The sequence below is a fragment of the Macrobrachium rosenbergii genome, chromosome 7, assembly GCF_040412425.1.
Source record: "Macrobrachium rosenbergii isolate ZJJX-2024 chromosome 7, ASM4041242v1, whole genome shotgun sequence".
In the NCBI taxonomy this organism is placed as follows: Eukaryota; Metazoa; Arthropoda; class Malacostraca; order Decapoda; family Palaemonidae; genus Macrobrachium; species Macrobrachium rosenbergii.
In genome coordinates this window covers 35,904,096-35,930,742 of record NC_089747.1, presented here as the reverse complement: position 1 = coordinate 35,930,742, position 26,647 = coordinate 35,904,096, and the positions used below count along the sequence as shown (strand labels likewise).

General features: G+C 45.4%; 1 protein-coding gene across 1 annotated transcript; it reads right to left on the bottom strand.

Annotated features, from left to right (window-relative positions):
* Window positions 1-1,365: 1,365 nt before the first annotated feature.
* LOC136840519 (uncharacterized) lies at window positions 1,366-26,351 on the bottom strand. The gene is made up of 5 exons (XM_067107172.1): window positions 26,226-26,351; window positions 7,772-8,442; window positions 7,054-7,198; window positions 5,706-5,821; window positions 1,366-1,579 (listed from the first exon to the last, which is right to left on the bottom strand). The coding sequence occupies exons 1-5, from the start codon at window positions 26,299-26,301 to the stop codon at window positions 1,433-1,435; spliced, it is 1,155 nt and encodes a 384-aa protein (XP_066963273.1). The 5' UTR covers window positions 26,302-26,351; the 3' UTR covers window positions 1,366-1,432.
* Between the last annotated feature and the right edge of the window lie 296 nt (window positions 26,352-26,647).

Genomic DNA, 26,647 nt, shown 5'->3' with positions numbered 1-26,647 from the left:
TTTAGTTAGTTTTCTATATTTTCCTTTATTCGTATCAATTTTGCTTAAATTTACGTCTAATTCCATCATATATTCTCTAGCTCGCACAATCCAAGGTGTTTGCCTCAGATAAAATAATTTGTTCCTTGCATCTTAACGTTTATGTGCGCCACATAAATATTCAAGTTTACCAAAAAAATTAAGCACATGAATCCCCCCAAAAAGATAACTGTGTTTACAGAGCAATGCTGAACGCATTTCAGACCGTGAGGCGCAGCAAGCTGTTAACTTTGGTGCTTTCATTTGGTTATTTTTTTTTTATTTGCGATTTATATATCTATTTTTCGGTAAGATTTGTAATTTCTGTGGCATACATGAACGTTGACACTGCTATAATAGTACCTCCGAATACAGCTTTCGTATCATCGACCTGCTACAGTTTAAACTTATGGCCGAGTTAGCCTTAATTGATTTCTATCTTGACTTTCGAATGAGTAAGTGCATCGTAAATATTTTATGTGCTATGCCATTCTTAAACACCCATTGTGTCAGATGTCGCCTGTCTGAACTTTACTGTACCAACAGTTGAACATTAGTCTATGCTTTACATTTATTTAAGCAACACTAGCTACTGTTATAAGAACGTCTGTGGCTTCTGCCATTTTCTCCAAAGGATGACCTGGGATCACTGCCGTATCAGCATAGCACACTGCTATATGTAATGCTTAATTCTTGTTCTATATTTTTTAATCATAGCTTGTTGTCTCATTTGTAGCCTATATATCTTAGCAACTGCATGTATTACCTCTGCCATCCCCTGTTCTCGCTCTTTATTCTTTTTCATTTTTTTGGCAATAGGCTACTGTTTTATTTCACTTTTGCACTTTTGCTTTACATACCGTTTGTTTCTTTTACACTAATCCGTGCTTCCTACATATAGATATAACACTTTTTGCCTAGCGGTCTTAACAGGGCTCTGTATGGTCTCCTTAACTCCCTTCATTAGCCCGTTCCTATATTCTGTCATCATGCTATGGATACTATTTTTCTTTTCTGTTTCCAACTAGCACAATACATGTTTCAGCCATTAGCCCCAATATGACTTAGATATTGGCAGCTCCACTTTTCCTTCCATGCTTGTGAACCGTATCTCCTTCAGTTCCTTCATTTCACATTCCACTGTTCTTAATCGAGTTCTACTTTAGCAAATGCGGTAAGAATTGTCGTAGTTTTCATATTTCGCTTTTTATTTCTAGAGCCATATCTTTTACCTTTCCTGCGTTTCCATATTTCATAATTTCATGATTTTGTAAAATCACTACAAGTTAGATAAAAAGAAAGTTGGTTGTTAGATATGCATTAAAATTAAGAGATAAAAAGACAAAAGGCAATTTAAATTTTTACTGCCCCCTGAATCAAGCACAGGGAAGTAGTCACTTCCTTTGTTCATAACTCAAAGGACATCGCTGAAAACAGGTGGAGCCACTGGAGGAGAGGCACAAGGAACCGAGGCTGACCACTCAAGTTCCTTGTGTTGTGAAGATTTGGCTCCTACTTTTGACAGAGGCCTTGAACAAGCATTGGCCGCAGAACACGATTCCTGGTAACAGAAATAAAAGCAAGTTAAGGGTGTGCAGTGGTAATTCAATGGGCTCAACATACACATCAACAAATTATATATATATATATATATATATATATATATATATATATATATATATATATATATATATATATATATATATATATATATATATATATATATATATATATATATATATATATATACCAGGTATTTCTGAAATTAGAGGCCCCCTCCACAGAACAACTGGAAAGTTATGAAGTTTTCTGCTATAGCCTATCTCCAAGTACATTATTTTAAGTTTCTATTAAGCTAGTTTTCATTTTACATTTCTTGTGTTTTCAGACTGAGTGACGGAGTTAGATACAGCCATGGCTAACGACTCGGAGGAAATCAGATGGATTGACCGAATCTGGGCTATAACCTTCAGAGAGGCCAGGGATGCTGGCGCATTCTTCATTTCACATTCCTGGATAGCTAAATACATTAAAAGAGATGAATCCTTTGTTAAAAGAAACTGGAACAAAAATCCATATGACTGTCATTGCAAAAAGAGTGAGAATCTTGGAAGGTCTGAAGTCCTTTCTCAGGAGTCAAAAGACATCATAGCTGAGGCAGTGGGTAAACCAAGAAAGTCTTTATGTAAATTGGTGCTTGAACTAGAAACAAAAAAGGGAAAGAAGAGAAGTTATAGTGCTGCATATCGTGAGTTGAAAAAATCTGGTATCAAGCCATTTCATGCTGTCAGCAAGCCCAATATCACTCAGCAACAGAGAGAAGACCGTGCATGGTTTTGTGGTTCATTTCTTAAAGATTGGGATGAAGCTAACTTCTCCTAAATGTTTGGGAATTTTTCTCTGTTTCACAGCCAGACGGATAATGTGGATCATCAATGAAAAAGGACAGTCATGGAATGGCGAATACTTCAGAGAAACTGTGCTTACTGGTGGAGTATTTCCTTTCCTCAAAGATCCTGAAAATGTGTTACCTGTTGAAGAAGTCACATTTTTGCATGATAAGGCACCATGTTTCAAGGCTCTTCAGACACAGGAGCTGCTTCGAAACAGTGGTATCGATTTCTTCTTGTCAAGTGAATTTCCAGGTAGCTTCCCTGACCTTAATGTGTGTGAAAACATTGGTAGTATCCTAAAGGATCATGTTGAAGTGCACATAGTGAACTATGATGGTATACCAAGCCTCAACAACCTGCGAAGAGAGGTGACCGAAGTGCTCAGGGAAATGGAGTTTGAGTCTCAGCTTTTTTGCAATTTGCTGAAATCATACCCCTCAAGAATGCAGGCTGTGGTACAGGTAGATTGAGGCCACACAAAATATTAAATGCTCAGAGAGAAACTTACATAAATACCTGTTCTGAATTACATTTGTTTTTGTCCATATCAATTTTAGTTTATGCTGTAGAGCAGGGGCTCTAATTTGAAACACCCTGTATATATATATATATATATATGTATATATATATATATATATATATATATATATATATATATATATATATATATATATATATATATATATATATATATGACTTTTATCACATCACTGTGATTCATATACAATCAGTAATCTACAAATGTCCTTAATATCCAATTCGCTCTACCTCGGAAATGATATATTTACATATATGTTACTGAGAATTTTTAGTTGATAAAAAGTTCGTCGTCCCGTGGGCTCGAACCAGCGAAGGACAAGAACTCAGGACTACAGTGGGCCTTGCAAACCACAAGGCCAGCAAGTGAGGTATAAGTGGATATCGTCTCCCATATACAAATCCCTGTCGAACTCAGGTGTTTGTATTTAGTGACGATATCTACCCACCTCTGCCATGTTGACCGTGTAGTGCGTTTGTTGAACGCAGCCATATTATGACTTTTTATGAATCATGGTGATGTGATAAAAAGTCATAATATGGCTGCGTGCGACAAACGCACTACACGGTCAACATGGCAGAGGTTGGTGAATATCGTCACTAAATGCAAACACCTGAGTTCGACAGGGATTTGTATATGGGAGGCGATATCCACTTATACCTCACTTGCTGGCCTTGTGGTTTAAGGCGCCCACTGTAGTCCTGAGTTCTTGTCCTCGCTGGTTCGAGCCCACGGGACAACGAACTTATTATCAACTAAAAAAATTCCCCTCGGTAACATATATGAAAATATATTATTTCGAGGTAGAGCTAATTGATACTAAAGGACGTTTGTAAGCGTACTGAATATATATATATATATATATATATATATATATATATATATATATATATATATATATATATATATATATATATATTCAGTACGCTACTAATATATATATATATATATATATATATATATATATATATATATATATATATATATATATATATATATATATATATATATATATATATATATATATATATATATATATATATATATATTATATATATTCAGTATATATATATATATATATATATATATATATATATATATATATATATATATATATATATATATTTATTTATTTATTTATTTATATGTGAGTGTGTATCTTCTTTCTCTGCAACTTCTCCTACTTCCATGTAGGTTCGATGTTTCTGAGAGCTTTCCTCCACCTAGCTTGATCATATACAGTGTCCTCTGACAATTGTTTGTTTCTCAGATCTCTTTTCTTTCGTTCTCCCACCCAATAACTCCATCTGCGTCGCTCTCCTCCCCATATATGCCTCCTCACTTTTCATCAGATGGCCATACCTCTGCAATCATCTTAACTGGACCTTCTTTAGCCATTCTACTACTTTTGTAGTTCTTTTTATTCCTTCATTCTCGATCCTAGACAGTTTTGTCACTTCACAGCCATCTAAGCATTTTCATCTCTACCACATCCAATTTCTTCTCTTGCGCTCTCTTCACTGGCCATGGTCCAGCTCCATATATCAATGCTGGTCAAACTATTGCCTTTTACACTCTTCAGTTAACCTTCATGTTGGTTCTACGGTCACACGAGACACCTTACATCTTCGGTTTTATTTTTGCATCCAAATTTCCATCACCAGCTACTGTTGAACCAAGATATCTAAATTTGTCTGCTCTATTCAACCCTGTTCCTTTCCAAACTACTCTCGGAGTCGTGGTCTTCACTAAACCTTGAATATTCTGTCTCCTTTATGCCGATCCTTAATCCTCTCCCCTGCTGGGCCTTCCTCCATTTCTCCAGTTTCAGCTCCACTAACCCTCTGTTGGTAATGCATTTCAGGATGTAACCAGCAATCAACATGAACCAGGTGATTGATCTCTCATCTTCTGAGAAAATACAGCAATAATTGGATCATGTATATATATATGTGTGTGTGCGTATACATACATTCATATATATATATATACACATTATATATATAAATATATATATATATATATATATATATATATATATATATATATATATATATATATATATATATACATGATCCAATTATGGCTGTATTTTCTCAAAAGATGAGAGATCAGTCATCTGGTTCAGTTGATTGCTGATTACATCGTGAAATGCATCACCAACAGAGGGTTAGTGGAGCTGAAACTGGAGAAATGGAGGAAGGCCCAGCAGGGGAGAGGATTAAGGATCGGCATAAAGTAGACAGAATATTCTGTTCAGTGAAGACCACGACTCCGAGAGTAGTTTGGAAATGAACAGGGTTGAACAGAGTAAACAAATTTAGATATCTTGATTCAACAGTAGCTGGCGATGGAAATTTGGATGCAAAAATAAAACTGATGTAAGATGTCTTGTGTGATTGTAATATATATATATATATATATATATATATATATATATATATATATATATATATATATATATATATATGTGTGTGTGTGTGTGTGTGTGTGTGTGTGTGTGTGTGTGTTGGTGTGCGTGTGCACATGTGAGTGTGTATGTGTTAAGGCGTGCAACAGTATAGCTATATATTTGTTCAATTATGCTTAGAAAAACAAAGCTGTTACCCTAATAATTTATTTTTAACATTTCTCCAAACCCTTTTCTTTAACGGACTAAACAGAAGAAAACAAATCCCCTCTTTTAATCGTAAATAAGTAATTCAAGGTAAGCACAGCAAAAAATTACCTGGCCAAGGGAAGAAACGATTACTAACCTTAAACTTTGCAAGGCGTACAATGTTCCAGATTCCCAGCTTGATGGTTATCAGCACGCATAGCACCGCGAATCCACTGGGCAGGAGGACGTCTGGGCACTGGTGAATGGTTGTGACTGCAAGGAGACGGAATGTTTTGGATTCTGTCTTCTGCTGTTTGCATTTCGAAAGAGGCTCAAGCAGTTTTGCTTGTTGTTTTTCAGAAAATAATGACTAAAGTTTCTTTTTTGAATTCGACAAAAGATTCGTCTTGGCTGCTGAAAAGAGTCCAGAGGTCCACATCAGGCCTCGTCTGCTCTTGTAACACCATACCACACTTAAGACAAAGGACCGTGCTGGCATAAATTATGTGCCTTAATCTAAACCGTCAAACCTGTTCATGTTCCAAGTTGGATTATGTGGCCTCTGTATATATATATATATATATATATATATATATCAACTCAGTCATCATTTTTCATAAAGACAAATTCTAGTTACATTCTCTTTCCTTTTTCCTCTGAACAGAATGTTTAAAACGCTATTTAGTTCGTTTTAATGACAAGTTTTAGTTCAACGTTAAAGTTATTGAAGGCCACGTAACCAGATGCAGTATCAGACAGCCCAACTACGTTAAGCATCCCTTTAATTAGTAATTACTGTGGATGAATATAATGTTAATAATAACCAAACTGTGACACCACAATATTACACAAAAATTATACAGATCATATGCTAAATATCTGACTGGTTTCAAACTTTCGTTGTACTGCGTTTTAGGGGTCAGAATTAACTTCTGTATCCCAAAAATCACCTAAAATATAAATTTTCCTCAGAGGTACTCCAACCATCACAAAAAGTACGACTTACTGTTCTTTCGGTGCCATTCATTTCACTCAAGTATCATCCAAATTTCTCCACAATCCTTTTCTGCTACTTGTCTTTTTATATAAAATATATCGGATTATTGTTCAAATGAGTTCTCTCGATGAATTCCTTATTAAGTTTCAAGTATTTTCAAATATTTCCTTCGGCCAGTAACCTTGTCTTCCAATATATGGAAAATAACGCATTTCTTTTCTTTTTCGATAGATTAACGACTACGACAGCAAACCACTCTAATATTATTTCGTTTCATTCTCGTTTTAGGAACAAACCTATTTCTGCTTCTTTATCGTTTGATTTACTCTTTACAGACTTTTTCTTTGTTTAGAAATCAAGCCTTTTCTTATTTGTTCGTTCTGTTTACGCTTTTAAGAACAAATATTTCTGGAGAAACATTTTTTAACGTTAAATTTACACTGAAACAAAATTTTCTTCTTTTGCATCCGTTTCATTCGTAAGAGAACGAACCTTAAGGAAAACAAACCTTTTTCTTTTGCCTTCGTTCGGTTCACACTTTGATGCAATATTTGCGTGAGAAGATAGCGATCATTCTGGGACCCAAACGCCAGTAAATAAGTCGGTCGCTGCTGCAACGTTCTCAAGAATATTTCTCGATCTCCCGCCATGATCTAAAACCAACAAACATAATAAACTTCTTTGCTTTCCACCTATATTTCATATGGAGGGGGGGGGGTGGCTACATAAACATGGCAAGAATATCAGTCAGGGGAGGAGGAGGAGAGTAAAAAAGTTACACAAGTTCAGTTACTCATTTCTCAAAAAAGAAAAATGATTGAATTTATCTTCACACAAAAAAGACCTATCAGACTGTATTTTTGCAGTTACATTATTTTTACCAGTATTACAATCTACGTATTTCCCCTTGCAAAAAATTTAGGGGCAGGTGGCAAGCCCGTGCTGAGCACAAGGTTTTTGTCGAAAGGTATTCGCTCTTTATCGAACAATTTAATTAAGTTCTCTTAAGCAAGAGTTTTCAGGCTGCTTAGCTTGGGATATTGGTACTATTATTGTTGCTATTAAAAAAAGCACAACTTCTTATGACTCATACTAAAAATAGCATTGACATACTAGGCAAGTTTACACAAAGTTTTATACCGAGATTGGAAAAAAAGAGTGAAAAAATGTTTCTAAATCATCACATGAAGACACTAACACTACAACAATGTTCAGAAGTACTTGACCTTCAATTTCATTGTGCTTCCTTCCTTTATGAACGACATAAGAAGACGCTTGGTGAATCGTGGCACTGGTAAGCTGGATGCCTCTTCTCTGATCTCTAAGCTGTTACTGTACCATCCAATCCAGAGCTGAATGTTGCATATGATGAATGTAGGTTTGAACGCCTTGGCAGAGTATAAAATCAGCTCTTCGTTAAAGCTGGTGGAGCCCCTTGAAAGCAAAGGGACTTTGCGCTTCTTTGGCCCTTCTATTTCCCACGTTGGCATCTGTTTGTGACACTGGCGCATCAGGAGACCAGTGACTTTGATTCTGGAATAGGTGCATTCAGAGGATTCATTGTATGAAATCCAAGTGGTCCCTTGACCATCTCTGAGAGTGTACGGGCCTTCTAAACTCAAGCTGAACTCGTTCCAGCCTTCTGGAAACTGTGGTGTCTGGATGGTCTTTTGCTCTTCTATTAAAGACCGGTATGTAGACACACACACCTCCTGCGCATTGACAGTGATGATGTCGAAGTTCTTGTGAGGATTGTGCTGGCAGGAGAGGTGGACTTCGAGCATTTGCTTACGGTAACCATCTTCGACGAAGTTGACAGCGGTAAAGAGAAACACGCTGAAGTCAACTGAATCGTATTTGATGGAATCCACCGTGAAGTTGTCTGTCACCCGGCAACCTGATAAATAAAAAATAAAGTCTAAGTTGAGAGTCTATAACGCATAATACAGCACACTTATCATAGAATTGACAGAAATATAAGACAGGGTCGAGGCGGCAAGTCCCTGCCGTAGAAATATTAAGTATCATCACGAGGCTCGGACAGGAGGTGTAATCGTGTTGCTAATTACCATTGACTACCGCTGTTACACACAGAAAAATACATATACGGACACATTTGTTTTCTTATGTAAAGATAACTAAGAATGTTAGATATGGCTCCCCATGTGAAGATTAAACGAGATGAACTACAATCATAAGACTTTAGAATCAGTTCACGTGGAAGAGGTCAACTTGGCCTTCAGGTCTCAAAGATTCGTTTCTGAAGATATTTTACGAATTAAGAAAGAAAGAAAAATAGATGGCAATCTTTGGGTCAAGATGAGGTCATCATTGTCGAATGTGGTATGTTAACCATCTTATCTGAATGAAAGTGATACGTGTGGATGTTACCTGTCAACGTAATAGTGGGGTTCACGGCCTATATAATTTTCCAGTTTGACTTCAAGTTGATGCAAAAGTTTATCTTTTGGCACCAATTTGAAGTTTAGAATCTACAGAGCAATTTTAGCCCGAGTGTCAAGCATAGAGACCCCAAATAAGTTTTTTTTTGGTGGAGGGGGGAGCAAAAATAAACACCCCCGGCAAATGTAAAATATAAAAAAAATATGCTAACGTTTGATCCAGTGGTCACATTTAAACATATAAGGCATCAATGAATACGGAATCATAAGTGGCATCTTGTATTTTATTAGTTTCAAACATTAAAATGATATTTTCTCTGATACAGGCACATTTACATACAAAAAAACTGGACCACAGGTCCGGTAGCTCACAGCTGTATATTTCGTAAAATAAAAAAAAAAATTAATTAAACTTCTGATAGAATGGTCATGATTTAGACATATGAGACATCAATGGATTCAGAGTCACGAGGGCAACTAGTAGTTTATTATTTTTGAACATTAGGAAGCTATTACCTTAGATGCAGGCACATATATACAAACCATTGGACCACAGGTCCGGTAGCTCGTAGGCACACATTTAATAAAATAAGACAGTTGTTGTAACTGCTGATTGAAAGATCAGATTTAAACAAAGGAGACACCAATGGATTTAGAATCACAAGGGGCAACTTGTTGTTTATTTGTTTGGAACATTAAAATTACATTTTGTCAGATACAGTCACATTTGTAAAAAGAGAAAAAAAAATAATAAGACCAAGGGTCCGGTAGATAAAAGGCACATTGGTAATCAGGAGTGTCTACTTTGTTATCAGGCATAAATTTAATACATTCACAGAATAATTAAAAATTGGCAATTATATCCTAAACATACGAGGGACTGGTCTACAGAATATCAGTCTAATTTAAATGTAGGACTATAGGAATCTCTACAGAATATCAGTCTAATTTAAATGTAGGACTATAGGAATCTGAGATATTTTGAGCCATAAATGGGCTGCTCCACAGAATTTCTGTATTTAGTGTCAGAGCAATCCGGTTATAACTGTAAGGGGAGTAATAAAAGAAACTGCCAACAACACCAAAGGCAAAGAAAAGATGATGGAAAAAAATGTCATCAGATTTTAGATAAGAACAATCCAATATTAATATCAGCTCGTGCGATAATGGCTTATTAAAAAAAGAAAAAAGAGATCAACTCAGATGTTACTTTCAAAGGGTCGATCACTGATGTGCTTTTGTATCCAAACTAAAGCTATTTCTTCCATTTGCACTGACAACGATGGGTGCACTTGAGTTTGGCTTTTATGCACATGCAATGAGAACATTGGTTTGTGCAAGAGCACTTAACATCTTTTGCAGGGGTCAAAAGGGTCCAAACTGGAAGTAGCATACCGTTCTCTTCTTTCCACCCATGATTGGTGGGTTTGTGGACAGGTATCATGGGCTGTTGTGCAGATATTTGCTTGGTAGGCACTTCTCATGACATGTAGATTCAGTGTCGCAAGTAGCGAAGTAGCAGGAATTCTCTCTACATCTCTGGTTTTATGAGAAAACAACTTCATTCGGAGGCAATCAACATCACTGTCATCTTTTGACCCACTGAAGTAGAGCCTACAGACAAAGTTTGTTGCCACTTCTTTCAGTCGTTTTGATGCTTCAAATGGAGTGTCATGAATTGCTGCAAACTTTTCCATGATGAAGGGTAGTTCTTGCGTCAGCTTGAAACAATATCGCTTTCCCTTGAATCTGAAGGAAGATGTGCTGTCTGATCCAGTGAATGCATGGAAGAAGGCGAGAGCTTTACAAGTAATCGGACCCAGATTTGTGGCTATTGCATTGAGGGGAAACTATTTTGGTTGCCTTTCCTGATCTGAAAGAAATACAAATTGCTGCAGACAGATTATGCATCTGGATGTGGTGGAAATTACTCAAAAGGATTACTACAGCATCTGCGTCTCCTGTGTGCACCATTCCAATTGATGATGTTTCAAGGGCATGCAGAAAATGTACCAGGATACTTGCGTCTGCTTCTTCATGGTTACACTGTTGCATTGGTGAAATGCTTCCAACATGATTGACCTCGCTACCTGCAGTGATGTAGACATCTTTCTCAGCTGGGAACTGTTCTTCTGTGATCTTTCTGGAGATATATGAAAATAGTTCTTTCTTGTTTTCGGTGTTTGCCAGAAATTTCGGCCAGTTACCAGGGGCTTTTGTAGAACCGGACACTCGTTGACTAGTATCAGTTCCTCGTTTTTCCCTTGTAGCTCCTCTAATTGTCAATAGATGGTGTTGGTCCCAACAATGTCCACCCTTGCTGATCACTTTGTAAAGTCCCCGCTGAGCGAGTCTTCTATGATGAACAACCCGATTTCTTCGATACCGCTCCTAATAGGATCGGGTCAAGCAGAATCAGCCATATTTTCCTATATAAATTTGTATCTATTACTAATTCATTTGTATCTGCTTCTTTTGTACATGTGTTAGAACGTTGTTATGTCGATCCTTGTCAACTCAATTGTTACATTGCTTGTATTTATCCATTGTAATTATTGCCAAGAGTAATTGACCTCAGGTCACCGAAATTCTATTGTATTCCTCTGTGTGACGTTCGCACGGCGCTTTGTAAGCGGCCTGCGTTCTGAATAAAGTAGCAGTACCTTTCCTCCTGCTCATTCTTTTGCACCTCTTAAAGTGGTGACCCTGGAGTGGTTCCCGGAGCCATTAGCGGACTCAGACGGCTACCTAGTCTTGGCTCCATGAACTACCCCACGCCCCTAACGGACTAAACACGGTGCTTTAATCACCAGCGTCATTAGCGGACCCACAGGTGCGCTCCCAAGTGCGTACTGACTTGAGGATCCCACTCCAATTAAGAGGACAAGAGTGAGTATGGACACGGACATTCCCTCCCACGTACAGTTAACCGCGAACTTCGCGGTTTCAGACATCTACTTAGTGCACATCCTGCCTGCACCCTCCCCTGCGCCAAGAATCACGCGCTCCTCCACACCGCTACCCGCACCCCGCACGCTGCCCATCCCGGCAGAACAGACTAAATCCGCCCTCGCCATAAAGCTACCGCCCTTCACGCACAGCAACCCATCATCATGGCTCTACAGGGCCGAGGGACAGTTCAGACTGGCGGGACTCACTGACGAGGTGCTGCAAGCCGACGCTGTGATCAATGCCCTACCGGAGGAGGTCTACAGAAAGCTCGTCCCGTGGGTGCCTGCCGCACACCACGTCACCTACCAGCATCTAAAAACCTCTCTCGTCGAGACCTGCTCCCTGCTGGTGTCCGAGAGGGCCGCCTGCGCCCCGACCTCGTCAACAACCCGCGGCATGACCAGAACATCCTGGAGACTTCGGGCGTGATCCAGGACCTCCTCACCCTTCCCGAGACGGACAGTCGGAGATTAGCCTATCGAGGGAGATCCTCCTCCGTCAGCTCCTCCTGGAGGTCCTAACCCAGATCCTCGACTCTTACACCATGCCGCTCGAGGACCTGATCAGGACGGCACAGCAGCTCATGGACTCCGCAAGGGCAGCGAAGTGGGCATCCACGCCCGCACACCCCATCAGTTCCCTCCAGCCAGAGGATAACGCAGAGGAGGAGATAAGCGGCATCACCAGAAGGCGGCCAGCGTACCACCACAAGAAAAACCCACCGGCGCCTTGCTACTACCACCAGCGGTATAGCAAGGACGCCCAGAACTGCCAACCCCCCTGCTCTTTCGCCCATCCAAAAAACAGGGGAGGTGGCAGCCAACAGCACAGGCCGCCATGGCAGCAGAGGAACCCAGGAGCCCAAAACCATTAGGCTTCTATGTCCACGACACTGTCTCTGGCCGGATGATGTTGGTCGACACTGGGGCCGTTCGATCAGCGTTTCCACCATCCAGGGAGGACCGCAGACGCCCGCCGGACCCAGCTGCCCTTCTGACGGCTGCCAACGGGTCCCCCATCCTCTCCTATGGCACCAGGCTCCTGTTGATCTCCATCCTTGGCCAGAGATATACGTGGAAATTCATCGTCGCGGACGTAAGGACCCCACTCCTGGGCGCGGATTTCCTCGCCCACTTTGGGCTGGCAGTCGATGTCAGTCGCAAGCATCTCCTAGACACCAACTCCTGCCAGTCCCTCCCCCTGGCACCGGGACCCAGCGCGCCTACCATCTGCTCCGTCGCCCAACACCAGTACGCCCAGCTGCTGAAGGAGTTCCCCAACGTTTTCAAGCCTGAGCTGCGCCAGATACCCAGGGCCCCGGCAAAGCACAGAATCTACCACCACATTAAGACGAAGGGCCCTCCAACACACACAAAGTTCCGGAGGCTTCCCCCTCGGTGCCTTCAGGAGGCCAAGGATGCTTTCGCCGAGATGGAGGGGATAGGCAAATGCAAGAAGGCCTCCAGCCCGTGGGCCTCTCCCCTCCACATGGTGCAGAAACTGGATGGCTCCAGGAGACCCTGTGGCAACTACTGGTGGCTCAACCTCGCAACTGAACCTGATCACTACCCTCTACCAAACATGCAAGATCTCACGGCCTCCTTTTACGGGGCCAAAATATTCTCTAAATTAGACCTTTTGAAATCTTACTTCCAGGTACCAGTTGCTCCAGAGGATATCCCCAAAACTGCCATCATCATGCCCTTCGGGTCCTACGTCTTTGTCAACCACCTTCGGCCTGAAGAATGCGGGGGCAACCTTCCAGAGGCTGATGGACAGCATCCTGGGGGACCTGAACTTCTGCGTCTGCTACGTGGACGATATTCTAATTTTTTCCAGATCCCCCAAAGAGCACCTGTGACACATATGGACGGTCCTGCAGCGCCTGCAGGAGAACGGCCTCATCGTCAGGTTTGATAAATGCACCTTCGGCGTCGAAAAAGCTGACTTCCTGGGCCACGAGGTATCCCCGGAGGGTGTGTGTCCACTCGCATCAAAGGTTGCAGCCATCACCAGGTTCCCTACCCCTACCTCTGTCATGGCCGTACAGGAATTCCTCGGGATGGTCAACTACTACAGGAGGTTCATCCCTGGGGTCGCACACACCATGGCCCCCCTGACGAAGATCCTGAAGGGCCAACCGAAATCCTTAATTTGGGGACCCAGCCAGCAGCAGGCCTTCTCCCTGACGAAAGCCGCCCTCGCCGAGGCAACCGCCTTGGCCCACCAGGACCCCAACGCCCCCCTCCAATTGACGACAGACGCTAGCAACATCGCCTGTGGAGCCGTCCTGGAGCAGATCGTCGTCAGTGCCCCCCAGCCCATCGCCTTCTTCAGCAAAAAGTTCAGCTCCACGGAGGCCCGCTACAGCACCTTCGACAGGGAACTCTGCACAGTGTATTGGGCGGTACGTTACTTCAAGTTCCTCCTGTAGGGTACGCCCTTCACAATCTGGACGGACCACCAGCCGCTGGTCCACACCTTCACAAAGCAGGGGGATGCATGGTCTTCCAGGCAGCAGCGGCATCTCGCAGCCATTGTGGAGTTCACCTGCTCAATCAAGTACCTCCCCGGCAGGAAGAACCCTGTAGCAGACGCTCTCTCCAGAATTGAGCTCAATGCGGTGCAGCTCGGGATCAACTACGAGGACCTCGCCCGGGAGCAGATCACCGACCCAGAGACTCCAGCCTACCGCACCGCCATCACGTCCCTCAAGTGGAAGGACGTGACCCTTGCCCCCGGGGGTCCAAAACTGCTGTGCGACATAAGCACTGGTCAGCTTCGCCCGCTGGTGCCCGCCTCCCGCCGCCGTCTGGTGTTCGATGTCATACACAGGCTGTCCCACTCCTCCGGCAGGACGGCGGCCAAGCTGCTGGCAGAGAAGTTCGTCTGGCACGGGATGTGGAAGGACGCGACGGCCTGGGCGAGACAGTGCATCTAGTGCCAAACCAGCAAGATAGGGCGTCACACCGAGACAGGGGTAGGCAAGTTTCCCCACCCAGGGAGGTGATTTGGACACACACACGTAGACGTTGTAGGCCCCCTTCCCCCATGAGGCGGGGCCAGATACCTCCTGACGATTGTCGACCGCTCAACCAGGTGGCCTGAAGCGACGCCCATGCAGGAAGCCACCGCCAGTGCGTGCGGTGAGGCCCTCCTCTCCAGCTGGATCAGTCAGTTCGGTGTCCTGGACTACATAACCACCGACAAGAGCCCGGCTTTCCTGTCCGAGCTGTGGTACGCCCTGGCACGCATGCTGGGGACATCTCACCACACCACCACCGCCTACAACCCCGCAGCCAACGGATTGGTGGAGAGATTTCACAGGTCCCTGAAGGCGTCCCTCATGGCCTGCTGCACCGCCGAGAATTGGAAGAAGTACCAGCTACCTTGGGTCCTACTCTGACTGAGAACCGCCCCCAGAGACAACGGCGACCCGTCCGCAGCAGAGAAAATCTACGGGGAGCCCCTCGTAGTCCCGGGCGAACTCGTCACGGGAGATCGTCACAACCTGTCAGTCCAGAGGCTCCGCGACATTGTCGGGAAGTTTGCCCCCTGCCAATGGACTATACCGATAGGTCAACAAGCTTCACGACTCCCGGCCTATCCTCCACCAGCCACGTTTTCGTCAGGGATGACGTTGTCCACCCTCCACTGACCAGACCCTACAGGGGGCCCTTCCGCGTGCTCGAGAGGAACACCAAAGCATTTCACCTCGCCCTGCACGGGAAGGACGACTGGGTGTCGGTCGACCGTCTCAACCCCGCTCTGTTGGAGGACACAGCAGATGGTACCACACAGCGCCCTCCTTGAGAACCGTCACCTCCGCAGCCGAGTCACCCCAAAAGGAGGTCGTGTGGCCACCCCGAAAGCAACCAGCCAAAACCACAGCCAGCTGCTCCCGCTCACACCACACCCCCCAGCTGACTTCGTGGAGCTGTGGCACTCTCCAACGTCCCAGCAGATACCTGGGAGGAGTATTTGTAAAGTTCCCACTGAGTGAGTCTTCTATGATGAACAACCCGTTTTCTTCGATACCACTCCTAATAGGATCAGGTCAAGCAGAATCAGCCATATTTTCCTATATAAATTTGTATCTATTACTAATTCATTTGCATCTGCTTCTTTTGTACATGTGTTAGAATGTTGTTATGTCGATCCTTGTCAACTCAATTGTTACATTGCTTGTATTTATCCATTGTAATTATTGCCAAGAGTAATTGACCTCAGGTCACCGAAATTCTATTGTATTTCTCTGTGTGACGTCCACGCAGCGCTTTATAAGTGGCCTGCATTCTGAATAAAGTAGCAGTACCTTTCCTCCTGCTCATTCTTTTGCACCTCTTAAAACTTCAACTCATGGTGAACTCTTGGACAGAAAACCTTTTCGAAATAGAAATGAAAGGTTTTACCATGTGCAGCTGTGCCAAGGAGGGAGTGAATCAGTGCTCCACCATCATTGATGAAGTCATAAGCATCTGGTGGAACTAGCTCTTAATGGACAGATGTTGCTTCCATGATATTGACTAACAGGTGTGACTTAGTGCAAGAGTTGAGGGATCCATCACATGACAACGCAGGTGGGTATGGAGAAGATTCATGATGAAAGAACTCTTCCAAATTCCCGCCACAGCTGTCCATACGAAGGAAAGTTTGCCCAAAGAGCTCTACATGACGTCTGAAGTGTTGCACTTTCACCTTATTAGCAGTCTTTCTTGGTACTTTTTTCTCACAGTACAGCAACAAGCTATTCTGTTTGATTGGTGCTCCCAGAGGTGTTTTGTTGAGCGAAGCACATGATCCAGAAAGTTATCATACTGCTCTTGTCCTAATGATTCGATGTTGTTGACTGACAATGCAGCAGCTGCAGATTCACAAAACTTGTTGTCTAATGTTACCAGATCCTCAATGGCCTCTTTAAAAGGCGATTTCTTGCTGAGCAACACCTCTTCCAGATCATTTGCATGACACTGAAATTGGTGCTGTGAAGCAAAACCTTCCACTTGATGACCTAGTTCCTCATTATCATGACTTGCCCCAGTGAACTCTTCAAGTACAAGACTGATTTCCGGACCAGTCACAATCCAGTGTTCCAGCATTGGAGGGTTCTCAGTCAGACCAATCACACCACCTACTCCCTTCACCCTCTTGTTTGCTTGCTCATGTGCTTGATCTATAGTTGGTGACGAAAAATGCCGATTGCTTTGAGTGATTGCCCAGTGTCCTTACTCAAACTCTTTTTTGATGCTGTCACAGAGGGTTTCCAAGTCTGTCTCGTATGAAAATTGACACCCATCTTGCATAGTTCTGGTGATCAAGTGCAAAGAACAGAGGTATGATTTTCTGCAGTGAAGAGACCATGAGCTCAAACTTCCATTCATGATGTGCCCGAATGAACATGAAAATGGTCTGCTGGTACTTATTTAAGAGGTGCGAAATAATGAACAGGAGGACAGGTACTGCTAGTTTATTCAGAACGCAAGTCGCTTATAAAGCAACGTGTGGACGTCACACTGAGGAATACAATAGACTTTAGGTGACCCGAGGTCAATTACTCTCGGTAATAATTACAATGGGTAAATACAAGTAATGTAAAAAGGAAGTTCACAAGAATTGACATAACAACATTCTAACACGTGCAAAGGAAGCAGATACAAACGAATTAGCAATAGATACATATTTACACAGGAAAAATATGGCTAATTTCGCTTGACCCGATCCTGTAGGAGCGATATCGAAGAAAACGGGTGGTTCACCATAGAAAACCCGCTCAGCGGGGACTTTACACTTATGTACAAGTAGCCAGAACTTGAATGTTGGACTCCTTTGAGAAGCTGCCCATTCCTCAAGGTCTACATCAGCTCCAGAATCATTGTAGGCTTGTAAGAGCCTGACGCCATCTCCTCCAAACACGTGTGTGTTTGAGTGTTCATCAATCGTCATCCATCGGAGTGGACAAGACAAAACAAGAGCATCTCGTTTTCTTTCTCTAAAGGAACGCAATTTCAACCATACAATATTTCTGTCTGTTTCTCCCAAACCATTGTTGTCTTGATTTATGTACAATCACTCATAATGTTCCACCAAATCTTCTTTATCAAACTGTATGTATGTTTCTGTTTGTGAAGACGCCAAATGTCTCGCCATTTCACATATATTATGCTACTGCATTGTATTCATTAATCTGTCTTGAATCTCATGCAATTGGCCATATGTAGAATTTCCTGGTCTTTCCATTGATATATTTTTCATCACTATATATTAATCGCCATCTGTTTGTCTGCCGACAAACACAGATGCCCGAATCTGTACCTCTGTTTTAACCTGCCTGTGTGTAGATGCCACTTTACCACTCGCACGCATCAATAACATCTTCGAAGATTCTGTACATTTGTCTCAGTAAGGAACTACCAATAAACCAGTAAACACCCAGCCAGTATGTCACTCAATCCCCAGTCCTTACACTGGTGACCCCAGAGTGACCCGAAGGACCCAGCCGACCCAAGATGACGACCCACGCGCTGACAGACCCTTCGCCGCCTCGCTGCTTCCCGCCATTCCCAAGTTCTCAGTAGAAGTCCAACCCTCCAGGATTACCCACCCCACCACCGGAGTCCTGGATGCCTCCTCCAGGAAACCTGAAGCCACCCCCACACTCGTACTGGATGAGCTGACCAACGAAGGACCAGCCAACGTCATCCTTTAGCCTGCTGCCACCCCTCTCGAGCTGGCTACCAAGGATCAGCCGCCGTCATCCTTCAGCCCTCGAACCGGCCACCGAAGGATCATCCGACGTCACCCTTCAACCCACTCCCGTCCTCCTCGAGCTCCTGCCAGCCGGCGCCACCCTTCAGCCTCCTACCCGCCCCTAGCCCAAGCCCTTCAAGCCAACTACAATTGTGACAAGACAATTTTTGCATCGATGCCTCGCTTTGTGGGGGAGTATTGTAAGAGCCCGTCGTCCCGACACCGTCTCTTCCAAACACACGTGTGTGTTCACCCGCAGATGCGCCGATTAATCAGACGTTACCCACGTCTTGGGGGAGAGTATTTGTAAGAGCCTGATACTGTCTCTTCCAAACATGCGTGTGTTCATGTGTTCATCAATCGTCATCTATCGGAGTGGACAAGACAAAACAATAGCATCTAGTTTTCTTTCTCTAAAGGAACGCGGTTTCAGCCATACAATATTTCTGTCTGTTTCTCCCAAACCATTGTTGTCTTGATTTATGTACAATCACCACTACTTGCATTGCCATGCAAGTATTCTAATCATGTACTCATAATGTTCCACCAAATCTTCTTTATCAAACTGTATGTATGTTTCTGTTTGTGAAGACGCCAAACGTCTCGCCATTTCACATATATTATGCTACTGCATTGTATTCATTAATCTGTCTTGAATCTCATGCAATTGGCCATATGTAGAATTTCCTGGTCTTTCCATTGATATATGTTTCATCACTGTATGTTAATCATGTCTCTCAATATTGCCATCTGTTTGTCTGCCGACAAACACAGATGCCCGAATCTGTACCTCTGTTTTTACCTGTCTGTGAGTAGATGCCACTTTACCGCTCGCAAGCGTCAATAACATCTTCGAAGATTCTGTACATTTATCTCAGTAAGGAACTACCAATAAACCAGTCAACACCCAGCCAGTATGTCACTCAATCCCCAGTCCTTACAGGCTCGCCGAAGAAGATTATTAAGTACCACAGCAGTAACTTGACAGGCATATCTTGTTCTCATTACATTTGTTGCTATCAACACTGCAGTGGCTGCCGCTTCTGTCTTTGCTAGACCAGCATTTTTCAGGGATTCAGGCCATCTAGAACCACACAAAAGATCTCCCATTGTGCTCCACTATGCCATTTCAATATGTAGTCCCCTACCATCACCAGAAACTTGTCTTCTCTAAACTTCTCTGGGAGAGGTTTACTGCATTTTCTTTGCAAGATCATAAAGAGGCTGATCAACCACTAAGACAGGGATTTGTTGAAGGTTGAGGCACTCGGTTATCTTTTTCACCAGTTGATATAATTGTTATGAAAACTTTGTATAAAATTAATTGATATTTGTAATGAAATTTTAATAAAAATAAAACAAAAAAAAGTTCCATTCCATGTCGAATCATTTCACGACTTGCTGCTTTTTCATGAAAAGTGGCAGCAGGGCTTCTATGCTCTTTGCTGGATGCCCATCATGATCTGATCGAGCAGCATGGAACGATGACCTCATCAGAGGGGATTCATTTTCTGTAAAAACATCTGCATCTAAAATATCACACACTGCTTCCATCCATTCTTTCTCATATAATTCATGAATAATAAGTATTTGCATTTCTGTTACTTCTTAACGTTTTATTGAAAAAATATTTCTGCACAACTGTGTTTTAAGCCACTTAGAACAATAATGACCTGTGAAAAAAATGAATATAATTCGGAATGTCCATTTTAGATTGGAGCCCACAGAAATCATAATAATGGTCTGCTGGTCTGACACTCGAACTAAAATTATTCTAAACACTCATATCATCAAGTTCAAACACAAAAACAAACTTTTGCAACAACTTGACCTGACTGGGTACTATGGCACCCCACTATAAAGGAAGTAAATTCATTATCACCAACAAACCAACTTACCGGCTGTTAAAACTGTTAGCAAGGAATTAGTCCTCCCTCGTGGCAGTGGATAAGGAGGCCATCTACAAATCTTGTAAGGTGTCAAAGAAACGAGCAGGTAAAGGTTACTGCTGCTTTATTACAGATCCAGGCGGCTTATATTGCGGCCGACTGACGCCGGGCCGTGAGAGACAATGGAATTGACTGTGACCTGAGGTCGAAACAATAAACAATAATATGCAGTGAACGAGTACAAATTACAATACAAAATATACAGAGCTACAATATAGATACAGTCTTGATGCCTGTGAATGAAGAAACATGTGATACACAATGTGTGACATTCGTATAAATACCATAAAGTAAAAATGATTAAAATGCGTGACCTGGCACGTTTTAGGCGTGACTAATTGAGCTTGAAGAAAACGGGAAGTCACCAAAGAAAACAAGCTCAGCGGAGACTTAATTAATGGCGCCGCCGAAAACACTATCCTGGCACCGGGTGGTGACTTTACAAATACTCCCCAAAGACGAGGGACGCGTCTGATTAATCCCCTGTACCTGGTGGGACGCTGAAGGTGCCGCGGCTCCTTGAAAGATAACTGAGGGGCCTCCCGCCTGTGAGGCTGCTGTTTGGGCGGTCCCTTCCTGGGGCGGCCGCGCCTGCGGTGGTGAGGGCGTGCTGGAGTGCGTTTGGGCAGAAGGGGTGCTGCGTCGCTGCGGGACTCTCCGACAGGAAGGCGGGCTTTAGCCGGTCTATGGAAACCCAGTCGTTCTTGCCTGGAAGTGCCAGCCGGGAACGCCTTGCTGTTCCGCTCCAGCACGCGGAAGGGTCCCCTGTAGGGCTTAGTTAGTGGTGGACGGACGGCGTCGACTCTGACGAAGATGTGGGTGGCGGATGACAGCTGTGGCGGCATGAAGGTGGTTGCTCTGTCGATGTATGAGTGCTGCTGCAGGTTTAACTTGCCGGCCACGTCGCGGAGCCTCTGCAGAGATGGGGAGTGGCGATCATCCGTCACGAGCTCTCCCGGCACCACGAGGGGTTCCCCCATAGGTTTGTTCAGCTGCGGATGGGGTGCCGTCGGCTCTGGGGCGGTCCTCAACCCGAGGAGGACCCACGGCAGCTGATGTTTCCAGTCTCGGCGGTGCAGCGGGTCATGAGGGATGACTTTAAGGACCTGTGGAACCGTTCAACCAGGCCGTTGGCCGCTGGGTTGTACGCTGTGGTGGTGTGGTGCGTGGTTCCCAGCAGTTGAGCCAGGGCAGACCACAGCTCGGAGAGGAAAGCGGGGCCCTGTCGGTTGTGATGTGGTCCGGGGCGCCGGCGGCTAACCCAGCTGGAGAGCAGGGCCTCGGCGCACGCCGCTGGCGGTGGCTTCTTGCATGGGCGTGGCTTCGGGCCACCTCGTCGAACGGTCTACCACCGTGAGGAGGTATCTGGATCCGCCTGATGGGGAAGGGGCCCGACGACGTCGATGTGGATGTTTAAGCGGCGCCCTGGCTGTGGGGTTTCGCCTACCCCGACTGCGTGTGACGACCCACTTTACTGGTCTGGCACTGCAGGCACTGTTTTGCCCAGGCTGTGGCGTCCTTTTGCACCCCGTGCCAGACGAACTTTTTTGAAAGCAGTTTGGCGTGGTCCTGCCGGAGGGTGTGAGAGGCCGTGAATGATGTCGAATACCTGGCGGCGGCGTGAGGCTGGAACCAAAGGGCGGGGCTGGCCTGTGCTGATGTCACAGAGCAGGCTGGGGCCTCCAGGGGCGAGGGTCACGTCCGCCACTTGAGGGATGTGATGGCGGTGCGGTATGCTGGGGTTTCTGGGTCAGCGGCCTGTTCCCTGGCAAGGTCCTGGTAATCTACACCAAGCTGCACTGCGTTCAACTCGACTCTGAGAGGGCGTCTGCTACGGGATTTTTCTTGCCGGGGAGGTACCTGACGAACACAGGTAATTCGGCTCTGGCTGAGAGGTGGCGCTGCTGTCTGGAAGACCATGCCCCCCTGCTTCGTGGAAGGCGTGAACCAGTGGCTGGTGGTCTGTGAAGATTGTGAAGGGCGTCCTCCAGGAGGAACTTGAAGTGCGAACTGCGCGGTACATCGCGCAGAGTTCCCTGTCGAAGGTGCTGTAGCGGGACTCTGCGGGATTGAACTTCTTGCTGAAGAAGGCGATGGGCTGGGGCGCCGTTGATGATTTGCTCCAGAACAGCACCGCAGGCAACGTTACTGGCGTCTGTCGTCAGCTGGAGGGGAGCCTTGGGATCCTGGTGTGCCAAGGCGGTTGCCTTGGTGAGGGCGGCCTTCGTCAGGGAAAAGGCCTGCTGCTGGCTGGGTCCCCAAGACAGGGACTTGGTTGACCTTTTAGGACTTCCGTCAGGGGGCCGTGGTGTGCGCGATCCCGGGATGAACCGCCTGTAGAAGTTTACCATCCCAAGGAACTCCTGGACGGCCTTGATGGAGGTGGGTGTCGGGAACTTGGCTACGGCTGCCACTTTCGATGTAAGAGGGCGGACGCCTGTCGGAGACACCTCGTGACCAGGAATTCTGCTTTCTGGACGCCGAAGGTACACTTGTCAAAACGGACGACGCAGGCCGTTTTCTTGGAGGCGCTGGAGGACTGCTTTGATGTGCCTCTGGTGTTCGCTGTGAGACCTGGAAAATATGAGAATGTCGTCGACGTAGCAGACGCAGAATTTTAGGTCCCCTAGGATGCTGTCCATGAGCCGCTGGAAGGTGGCGGCGTTCCTCAGCCCGAAGGTGGAGAAGGCGAACACATAGGACCCGAAGGGCGTGATGATGGCTGTCTTTTGTATGTCCTCTGGCGCAACAGGTACCTGGAAATAAGATTTAAGAAGGTCCAATTTAGTGAATATTTTGGCCCCGTGAAAGGAGGCCGTGAGGTCTTGCATATTGGGCAGAGGGTAGTGGTCGGGCTCCGTTGCAATGTTGAGCCGCCTGTAGTCGCCGCCAGGGTCTCCAGGAGCCGTCCGGTTTCTGCACCATGTGGAGGGGGAGGCCCATGGACTGGAGGCTTTCCTGCAGATGCCCATCCGTTCCATCTCCTGAATGCTTTTTCGCCTCCTGAAGGCGCTGAGGGGAAGCCTGCGGAACTTCGCATGTGTCGGGGGCCCTTTAGTCACTATATGGTGGTATATGCCGTGCTTGGCTGGGGCCCCGGGACTTGGCGGCTCGGGCTTAAACACCTCAGGGAACTCCGACAGAAGGTGTGCATACTGGTGGGGGCGACGGCGCTGATGGTGGGTCTGGGTCCCGCCGTTAACGGAGAGACCGGCAGGAGTCGGTATCGAGGCGCTTGCGCCCCACGTCGACTAGCAGGCCGAAGTGCGCCAGAAAATCGGCCCCCAGGAGTGGGGTTCCACGTCCGCGACGATGAAGTCCCAGGAGTAACTCTGGCCAAGGATGGAGATCGACAGGAGCCTGGTGCCGTAGGAGAGGATGGGGTTCCGTTGGCGGCCGTCAGGAAGGTGGCCGGGTCTGGTGTCTGGTTGCGGTCCTCTCTGGATGCTGGGAAGACCGACTTAAAGGCTCCTGTGTCGACCAGCATCATCCTGCCGGAGACGGTGTCGCGGGCGTAAAAACCTACTGTTTTTGAGGCCCTGGGTTCTTCGGCTGCCATGGCGGCCTGTCCTGCTGGGCCGCCACCCCCGTTTTTTGAACGGTTGAACGAGCAGAGGGCGGCAGGCAGTTTCGGCGTCCTTTCCGAACCACTTGTGGTAGCGACAGAAGCCCGGGACCACCGTCTGCTGTGGTTCGGTGGACGTCTGTTGGCGATGGCGTTGACGGGCTGCTCCACGTCCTCTTCAGGCTGGACGGAGCTGACCGGCTGTGTGGCCGGTTTTAGCCGCTGTGAAGCCTTGACGGAGTCTGTGAGGTGTTGTGCCGCCTCTGAGGTCCTCGACAGGCATGGTGTGGGGTGAGCGATCTGGTTGCGTACTTCGGGAGGAGGAGTTGGCGAAGGAAGATTTCCCGTATGAAGCTTATCTCCTGCCGCTTGTTTGTGCCACCCAAGACTGGTATTGACAGGAGATCCACGACCATGCCCCAAGCGTCTCTTGGATTGAGGTCGTGGCGTGGATTATTGGCAAGGTCGATAGCACGGGCGGCCTGCTCGGCGATGGGCAGGGGAGCAAGCTTCGAGGAGGAACTTTTTGTGGTGCTGTATGGGTGAGGGTGAGTGTTTGGTTTTCGCGAGATGAGTTTGTTGTACACGTCCTCCGGAAGGGCGTTGAGCACTGTGTCGGCCTGTAGGATTTCGTCCGTGAGGTCCGCGATTCTGAAGTGGCTCTCCACCCTGCGCAGCCACCTTGATGGGTTCCCCTGCATAAACGGCGGCAGCTTTACGGTGAGGGCGGCCCGCGATTGTGTTGCCCGGCCGTCGTGTGTTGGGCGCTGGTGTGGAGTTGCGGGAGGGCCTCGATTGGGGCGGGGCGGCTGTGATGGGAGGTAGGTAAACCTCGAGTCGCTGGGTCGCGTTTAACTGCATGAAGGAGGGATATCCGCGTCCATGCTCGCTCCTTTGACCCCCTTACTGGAGTGGGGTATATTTGGCGTCAGTACGCGCACTTTTCGTGCGCCCGTGTGGTTCCGCTAGTGACGCTGGTGGGGTATGCGCTGGAGAGTCAGCACGCTCAAACGCTGGTTACAGCGCGTGTTTAGGCCGCTAAGAGCGTTTTTGGAGAAATCCTGGAGCCAAGACTGAGTCGCCGTGTGAGTCCGCTTAATGGCTCCGGGATACTCGGGGTCACCACTGTAAGGTGTCAAAGAAACGAGCAGGTAAAGGTTACTGCTGCTTTATTACAGATCCAGGCGGTTTATATTGCGGCCGACTGACGCCGGGCCGTGAGAGACAATGGAATTGACTGTGACCTGAGGTCGAAACAATAAACAATAATATGCAGTGAACGAGTACAAATTACAATACAAAATATACAGAGCTACAATATAGATACAGTCTTGATGCCTGTGAATGAAGAAACATGTGATACACAATGTGTGACATTCGTATAAATACCATAAAGTAAAAATGATTAAAATGCGTGACCTGGCACGTTTTAGGCGTGACTAATTGAGCTTGAAGAAAACGGGAAGTCACCAAAGAAAACAAGCTCAGCGGAGACTTAATTAATGGCGCCGCCGAAACACTATCCTGGCGCCGAATTGGTGACTTTACAATCTTGTTTTACGAAGGGATTTCCGTTTCATGTCAGGTTTTGTCATTATGGAGTTAGACATACAAAAGATTTCTATCCCTTCTCTACTGTAATTGCCATTTACTCCTGAATTCCTAGCTTGCTTCAGTTTCCATGTGAGTCCTTTCTCCATGATCTTTTGGGTCTTCCCTTTAGTCTTGGTCCTCTTAGACTTCCATGTCCACTACTTTGACTTTTTTACTACTCTCCACTCATTTTCATTGAGTGTCCAGACGATCCCAGTCTTTGAGGTCTCCGTCTGTTTTCCAGTCATGTGGCACCAAATTTATCACCAACTTCCTCATTTGTTTGATCTCGCCACCACACTTTACCAATGAAACCATCAGAGCACTGAAACCATCTGAGGTCTACAGCTAGACAATACCTCTTGTCTCGTCAGAAAAAGTTATGCACATATCTGAACATCTCCACAAACTACAACTTGTAGCAGAATAACAGTAGCAGCAGTTGTTGTTGTTCTTATTCGAGCAGACTTACCTTCATCTAGGTCAAAAGCAAAGACTGTATAAGCAAAGCTGAACAGCACGATAAAAAAAGATGGGTGATGTGCCATGATGGCTGGAAAGACAACAATCGTTTGCCTACGGAGTCAACTTCCTGAATGAGTCTCCGTAAGGCAAGTTGAGCTTCCTGAATGTCATTCTGATAATCAAATGAAAGTAATCTCTTTTTTTTCTGGTAAAATGAAAAAAAGAAGGAATTCATAGGTCTTTATCATTTGAATTTTTGTCGTTCAGGTCACTGACCCTTTGCATTCTCTACCTTATATAGCATGAGATTTCGTTCCAGTTGGCAACACTGCCAAGTGCAGTATCTCCATACACCTTGCATTTCCAAAAGATGAGCATCCTGTGTAATTCTGTCTATGAAATAAATCGCACTGAACTTTTAAATGAAGT